Source organism: Brassica rapa, chromosome A04 (assembly GCF_000309985.2).
Source record: "Brassica rapa cultivar Chiifu-401-42 chromosome A04, CAAS_Brap_v3.01, whole genome shotgun sequence".
In the NCBI taxonomy this organism is placed as follows: Eukaryota; Viridiplantae; Streptophyta; class Magnoliopsida; order Brassicales; family Brassicaceae; genus Brassica; species Brassica rapa.
The window spans coordinates 15,815,016-15,829,263 of NC_024798.2; the positions used below are offsets into that span (position 1 = coordinate 15,815,016).

Genomic DNA, 14,248 nt, shown 5'->3' on the forward strand with positions numbered 1-14,248 from the left:
GTGACTTCATCCCCGAAACGTCATTAGCTACTTAAAGTTTAATCAATTTTAATTCAATACTACGTTAAGATCCGCGTCTTGCACGGAATGAACATTATATATAAATTATTTTTGTATACTATATATTCTTTTACATATTATGAAATAATAAAAATTTTGTAACTATTACGTATATTATCAAATTGATGTGAACACATAAATAAATTTTATTCATCTAAACATACACTTTTTATTTTATATGGTTTATAATTAAATTTAAATGATATTAACATAGATATATATATTTTTAATATTGATATTTATTAAATATTTTTCTACTCATATTGTTTTTTTGATCATTTGTATCTCTTTATATCAAAGACTTTGAATAACTGATAACAAAAAATTTCATTGTGTGATATGTTTAATAGTTTTTGTAATTTATAATTTAAAAAAAAATCACTGCAAAGTTTAAAATTTAACTATTAAGTTGTCAATATTTGTTCAAATATTTTATCAAAAAATGTTCAAAGAAAATTTCAAAATCAAAATATTTTATGTATTTTATATGGTATATAGTTAATTTAAATGATATTAATATATACATACATATATATAACTATTTAATCTTAATATTTATTAAAAGAGTCTTCTTACTTATATGATTTTGTAATCATTTGTATCTTGTCATAATAAAAATTTTAAGCCATGGTTCACAAAATTTTTGATGTAAGACTTTTAACAGTTTTAGAAATTTATAGTTATTTTAGAAAATATACTGAAAAATCTAAATTTATATTATATGGTTAATATGGTTGTTAATTTATTTTAATAAGTTCAAATTGAAAAGTGATAGAGAATACATCAGTTTTATCAAATTTTTATTATTCAAAATCATTAATTGTCATATATATTTTAGCTATATTAGACAATTCAGTAATTTTTATTTATAGAAAGAATGAAGAACATTAATAATTAATTTATGGTTTGTTTAATAAATTTTTTATATATATATTTAGATGGACCTACCTATTTTTCTAGAGATTCTAAGAATCATTGTGGTGATGACACATGGCTATCTCAAATGTTGTAATGTTTCTCTTTTAATATATAGGGGATACGTGATGTGGCGCCAACTAGACATTTTTGTAATAATTTTGGGATCTCCTAAATAATGAGTAATATACAGTAATTAAATGTTATTTGATGGAAAAAAAATATTGTAACAAGAATTGATGAGATACCCTAAATGTGAAGTATTATATCAATAATAGTTCAAATTATTTTATTAAATATATAAATAATAAATATTTTATTAGTAGAAAACATTTCTTTTTATTTTGTTCAACCAAAATTTTCATTAATCATTTTGAAACGTCCATATTTTAATTAATCATTTAAAAAAAAACAGTTTAACAATCATTGTGGTGATGAAACTCAATAATCAATATGAAGTATTATGTCACAACTGGCAATATTATTTTGTTAGATATATAACTATTAAATTTATTATTTAATTTACTGAATGGATTATTTAAATTTAGGATATTTATTAGATAATTCAACAGGTGATTTTTTTTCCATGAGAAAAATATATTTTTAAGATTTTCAATTTATGATTTTAGGATATCTATTAGATAATTCAACATTCATAAAAATATTTTTTCTCATGGAAAAAAAAATTGTTCCGTAACATTTGAATAAAAGACTTTCTAAAAAAACATTTAATTAAAAGACCAAAGTCAGATATTAAAACATTTGTGATGCGTTCAGACAAAAAAAAAACATATGTGATGCATTTTCCATTTACTTAATATATACACAGTTGCCAATTAGCTAATTTATCTCCGATTCTTCTATCATTTACTTATGATTTTTTTTATAACTACTTAAATGATGCTTAATGTTTCGACTTTCCGAAACGTCATTAGGAACATGTTTGATATACTTTGCTTCTACAAATGTTGTGTGGCCTCTCTATTGCTACTCTCATGCAAACAAAAATGGAAAAAGCTCTTGCAACTGGTGGAATCTAACACGTAATTTGTTAGATACGAAAACTTGTGTATTCAATATATAACCACAAAACTAATTATCTACGTACAAATTGAATGCTGCCTTTATATAAATATAATTAAGTATTATTGTAAAAGGTAAATGCTTTCTATGTCTTAAGTACATTTATTAAGTTTTCTTAATTTACATTTACCATATTAATTATTTGAAAATATAAATGCAGTAGCAAATAGATTCCTTTTTAAAAAAAACTAGTAGCAAATAGATTCTTGATATACGTGAATATGCAAAATTATCAGAAGTTGTTACTAGAGGTCATTAACTCAACGAGAAATGATCTTGACAATTGTATCAAAGAGCTTCAGTTTGATTGATCGCTGAGACAAAACTAATATTACATGTCGTGGTTTTTTTCGTTTGGAGGTATACAAACATCGATCAAGAACCTCTTTCTATAATAAACATATTTAAGAAAATAAAAGATCTTTTTGATCAAAAAAAGATATAGTAAATAGAAATGAAGAGAGTATAATACACGAAAAATAAACTATTGGAAATAAAATATAGCTATAGAAATCAAAGTCAACGATTTCAATGCGCATGTGCCCCCATTTAATAATGTAAGAAATTTCCAATAGTAGACATCAATCAGAGTAGGAAAAGACTCGATCTACAATCAAATTAATAGAAAATACTCCACGGCTGTTCACACCCAAACCAACCAAATTAATAGAAGAGACTCAACACTTGCTCACACCCATATCAGAGAAAAAAAACATTCAACATTTAGCATCACATATGAAAACCATGAAGAATTTTATAAATGAACTAAGTTTACCAGTAAAACTTTGCGTAAAACAAGATGAATATGTGAGAGTGAGACAGTTAATATGTAAGTTTAAATATATCATTGGTTAAAACAATGTTCAAGAAATTATTAAGCTGTAGCTAGAAGAGTCATACCGACTAGGCGGATTATTCGGACCTAGACAAAACCTAAACGTTAAGAAATTATTGATTTATTATATATATATATATATATATATATATTACATTTATATGAGATATTTTAGTTTTGAGTTTAGTTATAAAATTATTGTGATGAATTATCAAAATTAGATAAACAAAACAAAGAAAATTAATTTTTTGTGGATTTATATTAACATTATTTTTTAATTTAACATATTTAGATCGATTCAAACCAATTTTAACCGATTAAAATCATATAAATCAGTATAAATTAGATTTTAAGAAAATCGTTTTGGATGAGACTGAGTTGGCGCTTCCCAGACCGGTTTTTATAAACTTGGTTAAAAGTGATGATGAAATCAATAATTTTGAAAAATTAATATTTACATAAGAGAAGTAACTTTCAATAATTTTGAAAAATTAATATTTACATAAGAGAAGTAACTTACTACAGAATGAAAATCATAGGTCTATGATTTGGTTGAACGGTAAAAACCAAAAGATTGAAATATTTGCTTTGCATTTGCCATGGAAGTAAGCAAAACGTTTTTTGGTTATTTTGGGATGATTTTACATTCTATGTATTTAAGAATCACATGACAGCTTGATATATTTCTTCATGCTCTTTAAACAAATAATTTACTAGGGCACGATAAACATTTTATATATAAATTATATTTATGTATTATTACTTATTTTATTTTTTCTGAATAGTATAAAATAATAAAATAATAATATATATTGAATAATTGAAAAATCAGTAACTATTAAGTACATGATTAAATTGGCGCGCACTTATAAATCAAACAATCATTCTTATTTAGTTACGATCATTATATAATTATTAAATAACAAGAATCAATTTTTCTATTTTATATAATACATAATTAAATTTAAATGATATTAACATAGATATATAGTATATTTTCAATATGGCTATTTATTAAATGAAGTCCTACGCATATGGTTTTATGATTATTTGCATTTTTTTTATAACAAAATTGTAACCACTGATAAACTATATTAAGTTCTCAATATATTTTCAATGCAAATATAAAATATGAGTATTATTTTTATATGGTATGTAGTTTGATTTAAATGATATAAACTATATATATTAAACACCTATTAAATAAGAGAAAAATTGCCAAAAATACTAAATATATAATACCACTTTTCATGTTTAGCTTAACCACGTTTACCCTTATTTTTAAAGAGGAAAACAACAATTATAACATTAAGGTTAACTAATCTAGATTTAGGTTTTAGAATTGAAGGGTGAGTTAGGTTTTTAGGTATGTGAAATTTAGGATTCTAATAAATATAGAAATAAATATTATTTTTGTCATCTATATAAATAAATACTTAAAAAATTAATACTTAAAAAATACAAAAATATATTTTAAAAAATGGTTTCAAAAATAATTTTTGAATTTCAAAATGAAAAATTCGGAAATTTTTTTCCGAAAAACCAAATTATAAAAAAAAATTGAATTTGAAAAGTATAATATGAAAACCTAAAAAAATTATTTTTCAAATTTTTATTTATTTAAATAATTATTTATTATATATATAGAGCAAGAGTATAAGAGTTTTTTTTTAATGAAAAAATATTTTTGGTATCAATAATGTGGTAAACATGAATAATGGTACCAATAATTTGGTAAACATGAATAATGGTACCAATAATGTGGTAAACATGAAAATTCTCCTAAATAAGATTTCTTACTCATATAGTTTTATAATCATTTGTATCTTATTATAACAAAAAAAATTAAACCATTGATCACAAATGTTTATGTGAGACTTTTAACTGTTTTAGTAATTTATACTCGTTTTAACAAATTCAAAATACAACATATACGAAACGATCTAAATTTTATTATATGGTTAATGTAACTGTGTAATTTATTTTATTAATGAAGAATTAAATAAAAATGATATAGGATATACAAATTGTTAGCAAAACTTTATTATTCAAAATCATTAATTTCCATATATATTTTAATCACATTAGTTAATTTTGTACATTTTATTTAAGGAAAGGATGAAGAATAACTTTTTAAATTAATAATTAATTTTATGGTTAGATTAATGAAAACTATAGTTTATATTTAGATGTGCCAACTTATTTTTTCTAAAGATTGTAAAAAAAAAATTATTCTTGTTATAACATGTGTCATGCCTCAAATGTTGTAATATGCTTATCTTTTATAAGGCATGTTATGACATAGGCTTTATGGTTTGTTAAGCCGACTTCCAAAATTCAACCTTCATTAAAATATATGTTATGAAAAAAAATCGCATGTCCAGTAACATTTGAATGAAATATAAAAACAAAAATATTAAAATATATTTTTCATTTTTATTTACTTAGAAATCCAGTTGCCATTTCCATTATTCTCCAACTTTCTTACATGTATTTAACAGATTTTTATTTTAAACGATACGTATTGTTTCCACTCTCCGAAACGTCATTAGCTACATAAGTTAGATATACTTCCCCTATATATATGTATATTATGAAGCATCAATGGTCATTCCTACTCATAGCCAAACAAAAGATGGATAAAAGATGGAGTCTTGAAGGTATGACTGCTCTTGTAACCGGTGGAGCCAGCGGAATCGGGTTTGCCTTTCTATTCTATTGCTACATCATATTTCTTACCCATTGTTCTGACTTTTAATCAAGATATATAATTTTATTTTATTTTGTGAAATGTTATAGGCATGCCATAGTAGAGGAGCTAGCCAGTTTTAGAGCTAGAATCCATGTGTGCGACATATCTGAAACACTGCTCAATCAGAGTTTAAGCGAATGGGAAAAGAAAGGGTTTCAAGTGAGTGGTTCAACATGTGATGTATCCTCTCGTCCTGAGAGAGAAATACTTATGCAAACCATCTCAGGGATATTTGATGGCAAGCTGAATATACTTGTAAGAAACTAATTAAGTATATTCTCATAGGAAAAATTCTAACTAAGTTGTGAAATATACAGTAAGATTTATGTTAACTCTTTTTGTTCAATATAGGTGAACAACGTTGGCGTGGTTCACACTAAGCCAACAACTGAATATGAGGCAGATGATTTCTCGTTCCATATATCAACAAACTTAGAATCTGCTTATCATCTTAGCCAGCTTTCACATCCTCTCCTGAAGGCTTCTGGAATTGGAAGCATTGTCATGATTTCCTCTGTTGGAGGGGTTGTATCAATGTGCTGTGGATCTATCTATAGTCTAGCGAAAGGTACACATATTAACTGCTAATCAGTTGAGAAATTTTCAGTTATACTAGACGCAGTATTATTGTGACTTTATATATGTTTCGTTACGAAAATACGAACTTGATTCTTACGTATATAATTCCCAAATGATGTTTGGTAAAAATGAGTTTTATTTTGAGTTAACGTTAATAAATTGTTTTAAAGTGGTATGTCAGAATTTATAGTTGGAATAATTAAGATTGGCGCATGTATTTTATATTATTATAGATCTTATAATTTAACAGCTCTTATAATTTATATTATATTATTATCAAAATATATTTGATCTCAGGGTTTTCATTCATATATATTCAATAACATTCATATATGTAATAGATACACGATCAGAATTCGTTTAAAGCTACTTAATTTCTCCAAAAATTACTTCCAACGACTAGTTGATGTGATCATCCATTTCTTTGTGTGTGTATGTGCAGGAGCTTTGAATCAACTAGCAAAAAATTTGGCGTGTGAATGGGCAAGAGATGGCATAAGAACCAACTCTGTTGCTCCTAATTTTGTCAACAAAACTACTATGGCTAAACCTGTAATCAAAGACACCCTTTAGTTTACTTTACGTTTTCAATTAACGCCATGCACTTCTCATTCTTGCGTCTTAAAATCTTATGAATAAACAGTTTTTCAAAGACACCGGTTACGAGAAGAGTTTGTTAAACAGAACTCCACTTGGTCGGGCTGGAGAGCCAAACGAGGTTGCATCACTTGTGGCTTTCCTGTGTCTACCTGCAGCTTCATATATTACTGGTCAGACCATTTGTGTTGATGGAGGTCTCACTGTCAATGGTTTCTCCTATCAGCCAAACGCATGAGCTGGGACTTGTGTGTGTTGGTGATGCAGTACAAGTATATTTCAAATTGGTGGTGGGTTTTGCTTAAGCCTTCCCTTTCTATCATTAATAAAAACCAAAAATAAGAAAATCTAGAATTCCATTACTGTTGACACTCTTTGAGAATTCAATAGATTTGTGATGGTTGGTTAACCGTCTCCTCTGAAATCAATGTTATCAATATCTTCCCTCTATTATTTGGTGTTTTGAAGTTTTGTTTATTAATCAAGAAATTCTGGACCCAAAAACGTATACATATTCCTTCCTTCTTGGGTCGGAATGAGCATTTCAAGATCCCTCTCAAGTATTTTTCTCTCAAGATCCCTACGACCTGACTTTTTACTCTTTTGGAAGGGTATTTTCCATGTTATTTAGGTGTTGCTACCACGCAGGTCAATATTTTTATAATATATTTCCACTGAATATTCTATAAGAAAAATACAGAATAATTATTCGTGATCTAATCTAATGCATTTATGATGATGAATTGAACACATTGGAAGATCTATTGAAGATAAAATAGAACAGATGTTGGATATGTTCTTGTGCGGTTTTCTGACATTTTAACCTTATGAATATTCATAATGAAAAATATTTATGAATTTTGTTATGTATTACTATTATTGGATACAACTGAATAACTGATATATATGCATGGAACATAATTAAAGACATAGCCTATTGGTTGTTCAAGGGTTCAAACCATCCTTGATATGAAATGCTATTTTTAAATTGGGATTTTCAAAAGCTGATTTCGGGACAGTGGGAGAACTTCTATGGTAATAAAAAATAAAACAATCATATCAATCTAATTAGGATGAACTCGAGAGCCATAATTCTATAGTACCACTCATCTCTAGCTCTTAACTGTATGATTTGCTTGTACTTTTTTTTTGGTAAGATTGATTTGCTTGTACTTGTTACTTTGTTAGTTATTTTCTCAAATTATATGACCATTAGTCATACCCGTATATTAGCTTTTAGCTTTTTAATTTGAAGAAACCTGTATAAAAATATTAAGGAGTTAAATGCAAGACGAAAACTATATTTCTGATTTGAATCAGTGGATATATATAAATGAAAAATTCTAAACATTCACACCAATGGCTATATAACAGAACAGAGAAGATGGAATTTTAAAGGCATGTCCAGGGGCAGACCCAAAGCATGAGAGAGTGTGGCATGTGCCCCACCCTAATTTTTGCTTTTCATTAATAATTAGTGTTAAGTTTATTCAAGTACATTTACACTAAAAAATTTGAGTTATAAGCAAATGGTTATCTACTTATGTGCCCCATACCAAATAGGTTTGCTATATAAGAGGAAACCGCAGGCATGAACCAATGATGAAAAAAAAGACGTGCCTCCAACACCATTAACAAACTCTTAATATCTGCTTTGGTGCTATCTCTCAATTATCTTACGTGTTCAAGCTTTGTCACATTTTTACTCTTTTTCAGACCTAATCCATAGCGTTCCTAATTAATGCGCTGGTTATGCCAAACCGAAAAGCACCGAACCGAACAAAAATATGAAACCGAAGACATTTGGAATTGGATGAGTCAATAGGCATTTATTATATATTGGGTGTCAAGCATGGCTAGCAGCATAGAAGTAATTAAGGATTTGGAGGGTTGCTTCCCTCTATCCGATGCAAGATGAGCTCCATAACCTTGTCAACTTTACAGCTTTGCGATCGCTGAAGCAGGCAAGTGTTTCCTAGGAGGAAGCTTTAGATCCTCCCATCCATCCTCTTCTTCCACTCTCTTGAAGTACTGCTCTACCATGATATCCTTCATATCCTCTAGTCTCCTTGGCTCCCACTGAAATAAAAGTACGGCATTACATAAACAGAGAATATGACATAACCACAAATCATAAAAAGAGAGATTTGTTAAACCTTTGGATTCCTATCTTTGTCTATCAATATTGCTCTACACCCCTGCGCAAGGAATTGTAATTATGACCTACAATAATTTAATCCGGGGAAACTGAAAAACAAACCTCCACAAAATCTTTGCTTATATCTCCCTTCATCACATGAGACACCATTCTATTCTCACGGATAAGACACTGCCCCACACCTTGCACTCGTCCTTCTCTTATCTGAAATTTATACAACAATCAAAGTCAACTTATCTTTCACATCATTACATGCTTGTGATGCATCTTGGGAACGAACCGATCTAAGAGTGATTTTAAGGCTTGCTGGTGAAGCTTTCTTCAGTGCTCCAATGGTAGCTGAGATCCAGTCATCTGGTTTATGAGTGGCCTCTATCTCCTAACCAATACATATAGGGTAGAATGCATTGTCAAATTGTAACTCATAATCACAACATCAACATATCCTATATATATTTATGGAAATAATGGCTCACTTTTTCTAAAGTAATGAGGGAAAATGACTGCCCCTGGAAAAATCTACCGAAACAAAGATGGGCAAAAACTTACAAGTGCAGACATAATTTCTTCGATTGTTCTTCTGGAGAAGCACCTATTAATAACATCTAACCTGCATAAAGAGAAGTAAATGGCAAGATAAGAAACTGGTGACACAAATTTCCCTTGAATATCTACTGAGATATGGATCGTGTTAGCTTGTGAAGTGACACCAATACAAGGTTGAAGTTTATTAAACTTGTTATGTATTAGTACTGGTAGAAAGAGTAAACGAGAAAAAACTAGAGAGCACTTGCCTACAGAAAGCACTCTGACGTTCCGGATGTGTATGTTGAGTGTAGGCATCGAGAATTGTTGAGGCAAAGGTAACTGGATCACTTGAGCCAACTTTGCAAAGATCTGCTTGTAAAGCAGTCAACCTCTGGGACAATAAGTACAATGCTTAGCCAAGTAAATAGTAGCTATAAGAAAAATGGAAATGACTAGGAGGAAACAAAGACATTAAGAAAATATACTGACCATCTGGTTATCGACACTTATAAGTTATAAGTTGTTGAAATTATATCCTTTGATTAAAAAAAGAAGATGCAAGTCAAGGAAGGAAAACGAGAAGTTAAAAGTTGTGTAACAAGAAGTTACACATCAAGAAAAATAAGTGTAACTAGTTACATTTAGTCAAAAGCTAAGTTAAGTTTGAATAGTTAAGAGTAGGCAATAGCTGTTGGAATGTAAAACAAGTTGTTTAACCTTGATTGCAAGTGTGTGTGTGTAGTTTTAGAAATCTACTTTAAGTATGTGTTATTAGAGAAATCTATTTTAAGTATGTTTTAGTAGAGAAATCTACTAAAAGACATTTCAAAAGGGGATCCATATCATCAATGAAGAAGTAAAGAGTATAAACATATCTCTTGTTGTTTCTCTAAATAAAAAGAACCAAAATGTTCTAAAGACATAGTAACTGTAGTGCAAAGGAAGTTGATACCGTTGAAGGCACAAAATGAGTTGCAAGACCACAAGCAAGCATTTCAGCACCATTTAACCTAGCTCCTGTGAGGCCAACATACTCTCCTGAGCAAGAAAAACATGAATGATGAGATAGATAGATAGCCTTCAAACTTTTGAAGATAAGAAACCAAATGAATATTTCTTTTGTTACCAAAAAATCCAGAGAGCCTTGACAAGAAGTAGGAGGCGCCTACATCTGGAAATAGCCCTAGAGCTGTCTCAGGCATGGCAAAAACCTTGCAGAACACTCAAAAGATATTGGAATACCGTACTATGTTCTGTTTTAGACCAAACTATTTGTCATCCACATGGACATGTTTTTTTAAGAATAAGAATACCGTGTTCTCTGTTGCAATACGAAATCGACCGTGGACGCAGACACCAGCTCCACCTCCCATGACAATACCATTTAAAATTGAAATCTACATTTTTTTCAGAACAAGTTACTGAGCTTATAGTACACTTCTCTAAAAGTAGAGAGATACTGAGAAGAAGTGAGACCTGAGCTTTACAATATGTGGCCATAACGTAGTTGAGAGTATATTCAAGTGACATGAAATCAGCACTGCGTCTCCATTTGCCTAGTACGATGTCACGAACAACAGCTGAAACATCACCACCGGCACAAAAAGCTCTTCCCTGACCCTGTGCCAAAGTTAATACACTTGTTTGACACAAAGAGTCCTCCTCATATGTATGCCAAACAGGAAATGGATAAGGATAACGAAATTACCTTTAGGATGACAAGTTTGACAGTAGAGTCCACCTCAAATGCAAGAAACAGTTGCAGCAACCGAGTGACCTATAGAAGATAAATTTAAGACAAATATGTAACGTATGGAGGATAAAAACAGCAAAGGGAAAGATTCAATACCATGTTCAAAGACAGAGCATTCAGCTGCTTTGGTCTGTTTAGTGTCAAGATTCTAACACTAGGTTTCTCTTCCACTAAAATCTGAGAGTGAGATTCTAAGGCCATTATCTTGTTCTTTCATACGGGTCAAACTTGCGTTATCCTCCAGGACATATACCATAGCAGCGACCGGATCCAGATCCAGGAGGATATTTTAGTATTTTTCTTTTGTTGTTTTGTAGGTATTAATTTCATCTTTAAAAAAAAGTATTCTGTTGGTTTAGGTTCTACTTCTTGCTGTTGTTTCTGGAGAGTGGTTTATGTTTTTAAAGCCTTCTTTTGTTTTTTGAATGAACTTGATAAATTTACTGTTTCATTTTACTATAAGAAAATCATATATCAAAATATTTTTAATTTCTCCTATGATTTACATAGTTTCAAAATTTTCGTTTAAAATTTTACATTTAAATGTTACAGTTAATGTACAAAATATTTAGCATACTTAGCAAAATATGTTATACTTACATATAAATATATAATAATTAAAAAATATATAAAATAACATAAGAATTTCTTGATTCAGTTTCCCAAACAAAAGGAAAATAACTAACAAAATTATATTTAGCTTATTACCTCATCTATTTCAAACTAATTATCATTTTAATGTAGTTTTTTTTTTCATTTCTTCTTTTAATGTTGGCTTATCATTAGTAATAAACTTAATATAGCTTTAGTATCTAACTATTCACAAATAAGTATAATATTTATATAATTTTTTTTATCTTTGATATGATCATATAAAGATTATTAAAATATCTAAAAGTCTTGTCAAAATTTAAATATCTAGAATAAATTGATTAATGTTACGATAATCTTAACATCATATAATAACTTCTAAAAGTAATATTATATTATTTATAAATAATGTGGTAATGACACAATTTTGTAAACAAATATTATATTCTATGAAATATATTTTGTAAAAATATCTAACTTTTGAAAATATGAAGCAGGTATTATCTTGCAAAAAAAATATTTTCAGATTTTAAAATATTATAAATTTTATAATATAAATAAATTTTTATTTACATATAATAATTTATATTCTGGTATTTAATGTCTTAATTATAGTATCATGCATATACTATATTTTAAAAAAAAAAATCAAAACATAAACAGTACATCGAACAATTTAATCATGAAAAATATAAGTATAAGAATTAAATATTTTCTTATACCATATATGGATGATTTCTCATTAGAAACATTGAAAATATATAAAATACAAAAATGAATATTTAATTTTTTAAAAATAACTTGTTTAATGTATATGTTTATAATAAATTTATCTAAGATTTAAATTAATTTTTATAACTTTTTAAATTGGTAATTATCATATATATTTTTTATATTTGAATTTCTTGAATCAAAATTTGTGTCATAATTTTGCTAAGTCTTGTCTTTATTTTTCGTAGGTTATGTCATCATTTTTAGAATGATTGTGATAAAGACACCTAAACAATTAATTTTTAAATAATGTTTAGAGGATTCATGACAGATGGTAGTCTTCTATTTGATTAGACTTACCACATTAAATCAATTTTTATGACAAATAGAAAAAGAATATACAGTATAACCTCTTTAAATTAATATTCTATAAATTAATATACACTAAAAATCTAAATAAAATAATATAATTTTATAGTTTCAAATTTTGAGTTTTTGGTTCAATTAATATATCGATAAATTAACATCTTTATAAATTAATAAAAAAAGTATAGTTTTGGTGTAGTTCCAACATAATTTATAGAGGTTTCACTCTACAAAATTACCAGAGAGGGTAAATATCTCAAAATCCAGAGGGAAAACAAAGACAATACTTAAAATAATGGCAGTTTTGTTTATACATGTCCAAATGGTCAGCCTCGTAATTATGTCTTCCTTGATTTTACACTACTTATGGGTCCTCTCACAAGTTGAAACGTAAGCTAAACGTATTTATTTGTTCATCCATATGTGTTTTAGTTTCTTTCACGACATAGGGGCCGGGACGTACACCAAACATTATCAGTAAGATAAGATCCCTTGGTGCGTAACTACTTCCATGAATTCTGCATAATTAATTGACTGCATTATAGTGCTGGTACACGTTACACAGTGTTATGAATCTGGATGCAAGTTACACATGATTGTATATTGATGCTACTACGAGGATTGATGTTGATGTAACTCTTCTAATCAGAATTGGTGTCAAAGGGTTCTCTCTCATTTACTTGCTCCAGGACCGGTCCAGAGGAAAAGTCACTTAAGCGACTTTTTTTTTTAACGCTGATTTATTACGATTTTACAATTATGATATAGATTACATAGACGATTCGACAACCGACAATACTACCTGTCTTATGAAGACCTACGCCTAACTGCATCACCTGAGCCGTCCTATGAAAATCCACGCATGGCCAGATTTACTTGCACCATGTTGAAGATCCCTTGCAAGTCTTTCCTCTGTAGTCTGCATAATTGTTTAATAAACCGCTATCTCCGGGACTTGAAACCTGGATTTCCTGTGATCTGCAATAAATTGCATAGTCTAGGATTCGAACCCCAGACATGGGTGTAGAAACTTTTAAACTTTAACCAATAGGCTACGGTGCTTCCACGCCACCTAAGCGACTGCTTAGAGCATATAATTTTAGAAGCATATTTTTATTTAGTTTTTCATATTACATTTTTGGTTATTTATTATATGTAAATATAATGTACAATTTTACTGAGAATAATAATATTTGTAAGATTTTATCCTTGTTTTATAACTTTTATTAATAAATATATTAAATAAATGTTTGAATAATTATTTTAAAATGTGAAATTTTATATTAATAATTTTTTTTACTAAAGTTATGATTGACAACA

The 14,248-nt window shown here is 28.4% G+C and overlaps 2 protein-coding genes across 3 annotated transcripts; one reads left to right on the forward strand and one right to left on the reverse strand.

Moving 5' to 3' along the window:
- The first annotated feature begins 4,639 nt into the window (after nt 1-4,639).
- On the forward strand, nt 4,640-7,288 carry LOC103864962 (tropinone reductase homolog At2g30670). Its single transcript, XM_009142744.3, has 5 exons — nt 4,640-5,593; nt 5,693-5,900; nt 5,997-6,213; nt 6,667-6,776; nt 6,868-7,288. Exons 1-5 carry the CDS (start codon nt 5,478-5,480, stop codon nt 7,057-7,059), a joined length of 843 nt encoding a protein of 280 aa, XP_009140992.3. The 5' UTR covers nt 4,640-5,477; the 3' UTR covers nt 7,060-7,288.
- Nucleotides 7,289-8,458: 1,170 nt separating this feature from the next.
- LOC103864963 (3-hydroxyisobutyryl-CoA hydrolase 1) lies at nt 8,459-11,666 on the reverse strand. 2 transcript variants are annotated; one of them, XM_009142745.3, is made up of 12 exons: nt 11,357-11,629; nt 11,216-11,284; nt 10,984-11,127; nt 10,821-10,904; nt 10,634-10,718; nt 10,460-10,545; nt 9,774-9,898; nt 9,529-9,589; nt 9,260-9,358; nt 9,082-9,183; nt 8,978-9,019; nt 8,459-8,900 (listed from the first exon to the last, which is right to left on the reverse strand). In XM_009142745.3, exons 1-12 carry the CDS (start codon nt 11,459-11,461, stop codon nt 8,760-8,762), a joined length of 1,143 nt encoding a protein of 380 aa, XP_009140993.1. In that variant the 5' UTR covers nt 11,462-11,629; the 3' UTR covers nt 8,459-8,759. The 2 variants fall into 2 exon arrangements, with proteins under 2 accessions (XP_009140993.1, XP_009140994.1); XM_009142746.3 differs by lacking the exon at nt 8,978-9,019 and having other exon boundaries at nt 11,357-11,666.
- Between the last annotated feature and the right edge of the window lie 2,582 nt (nt 11,667-14,248).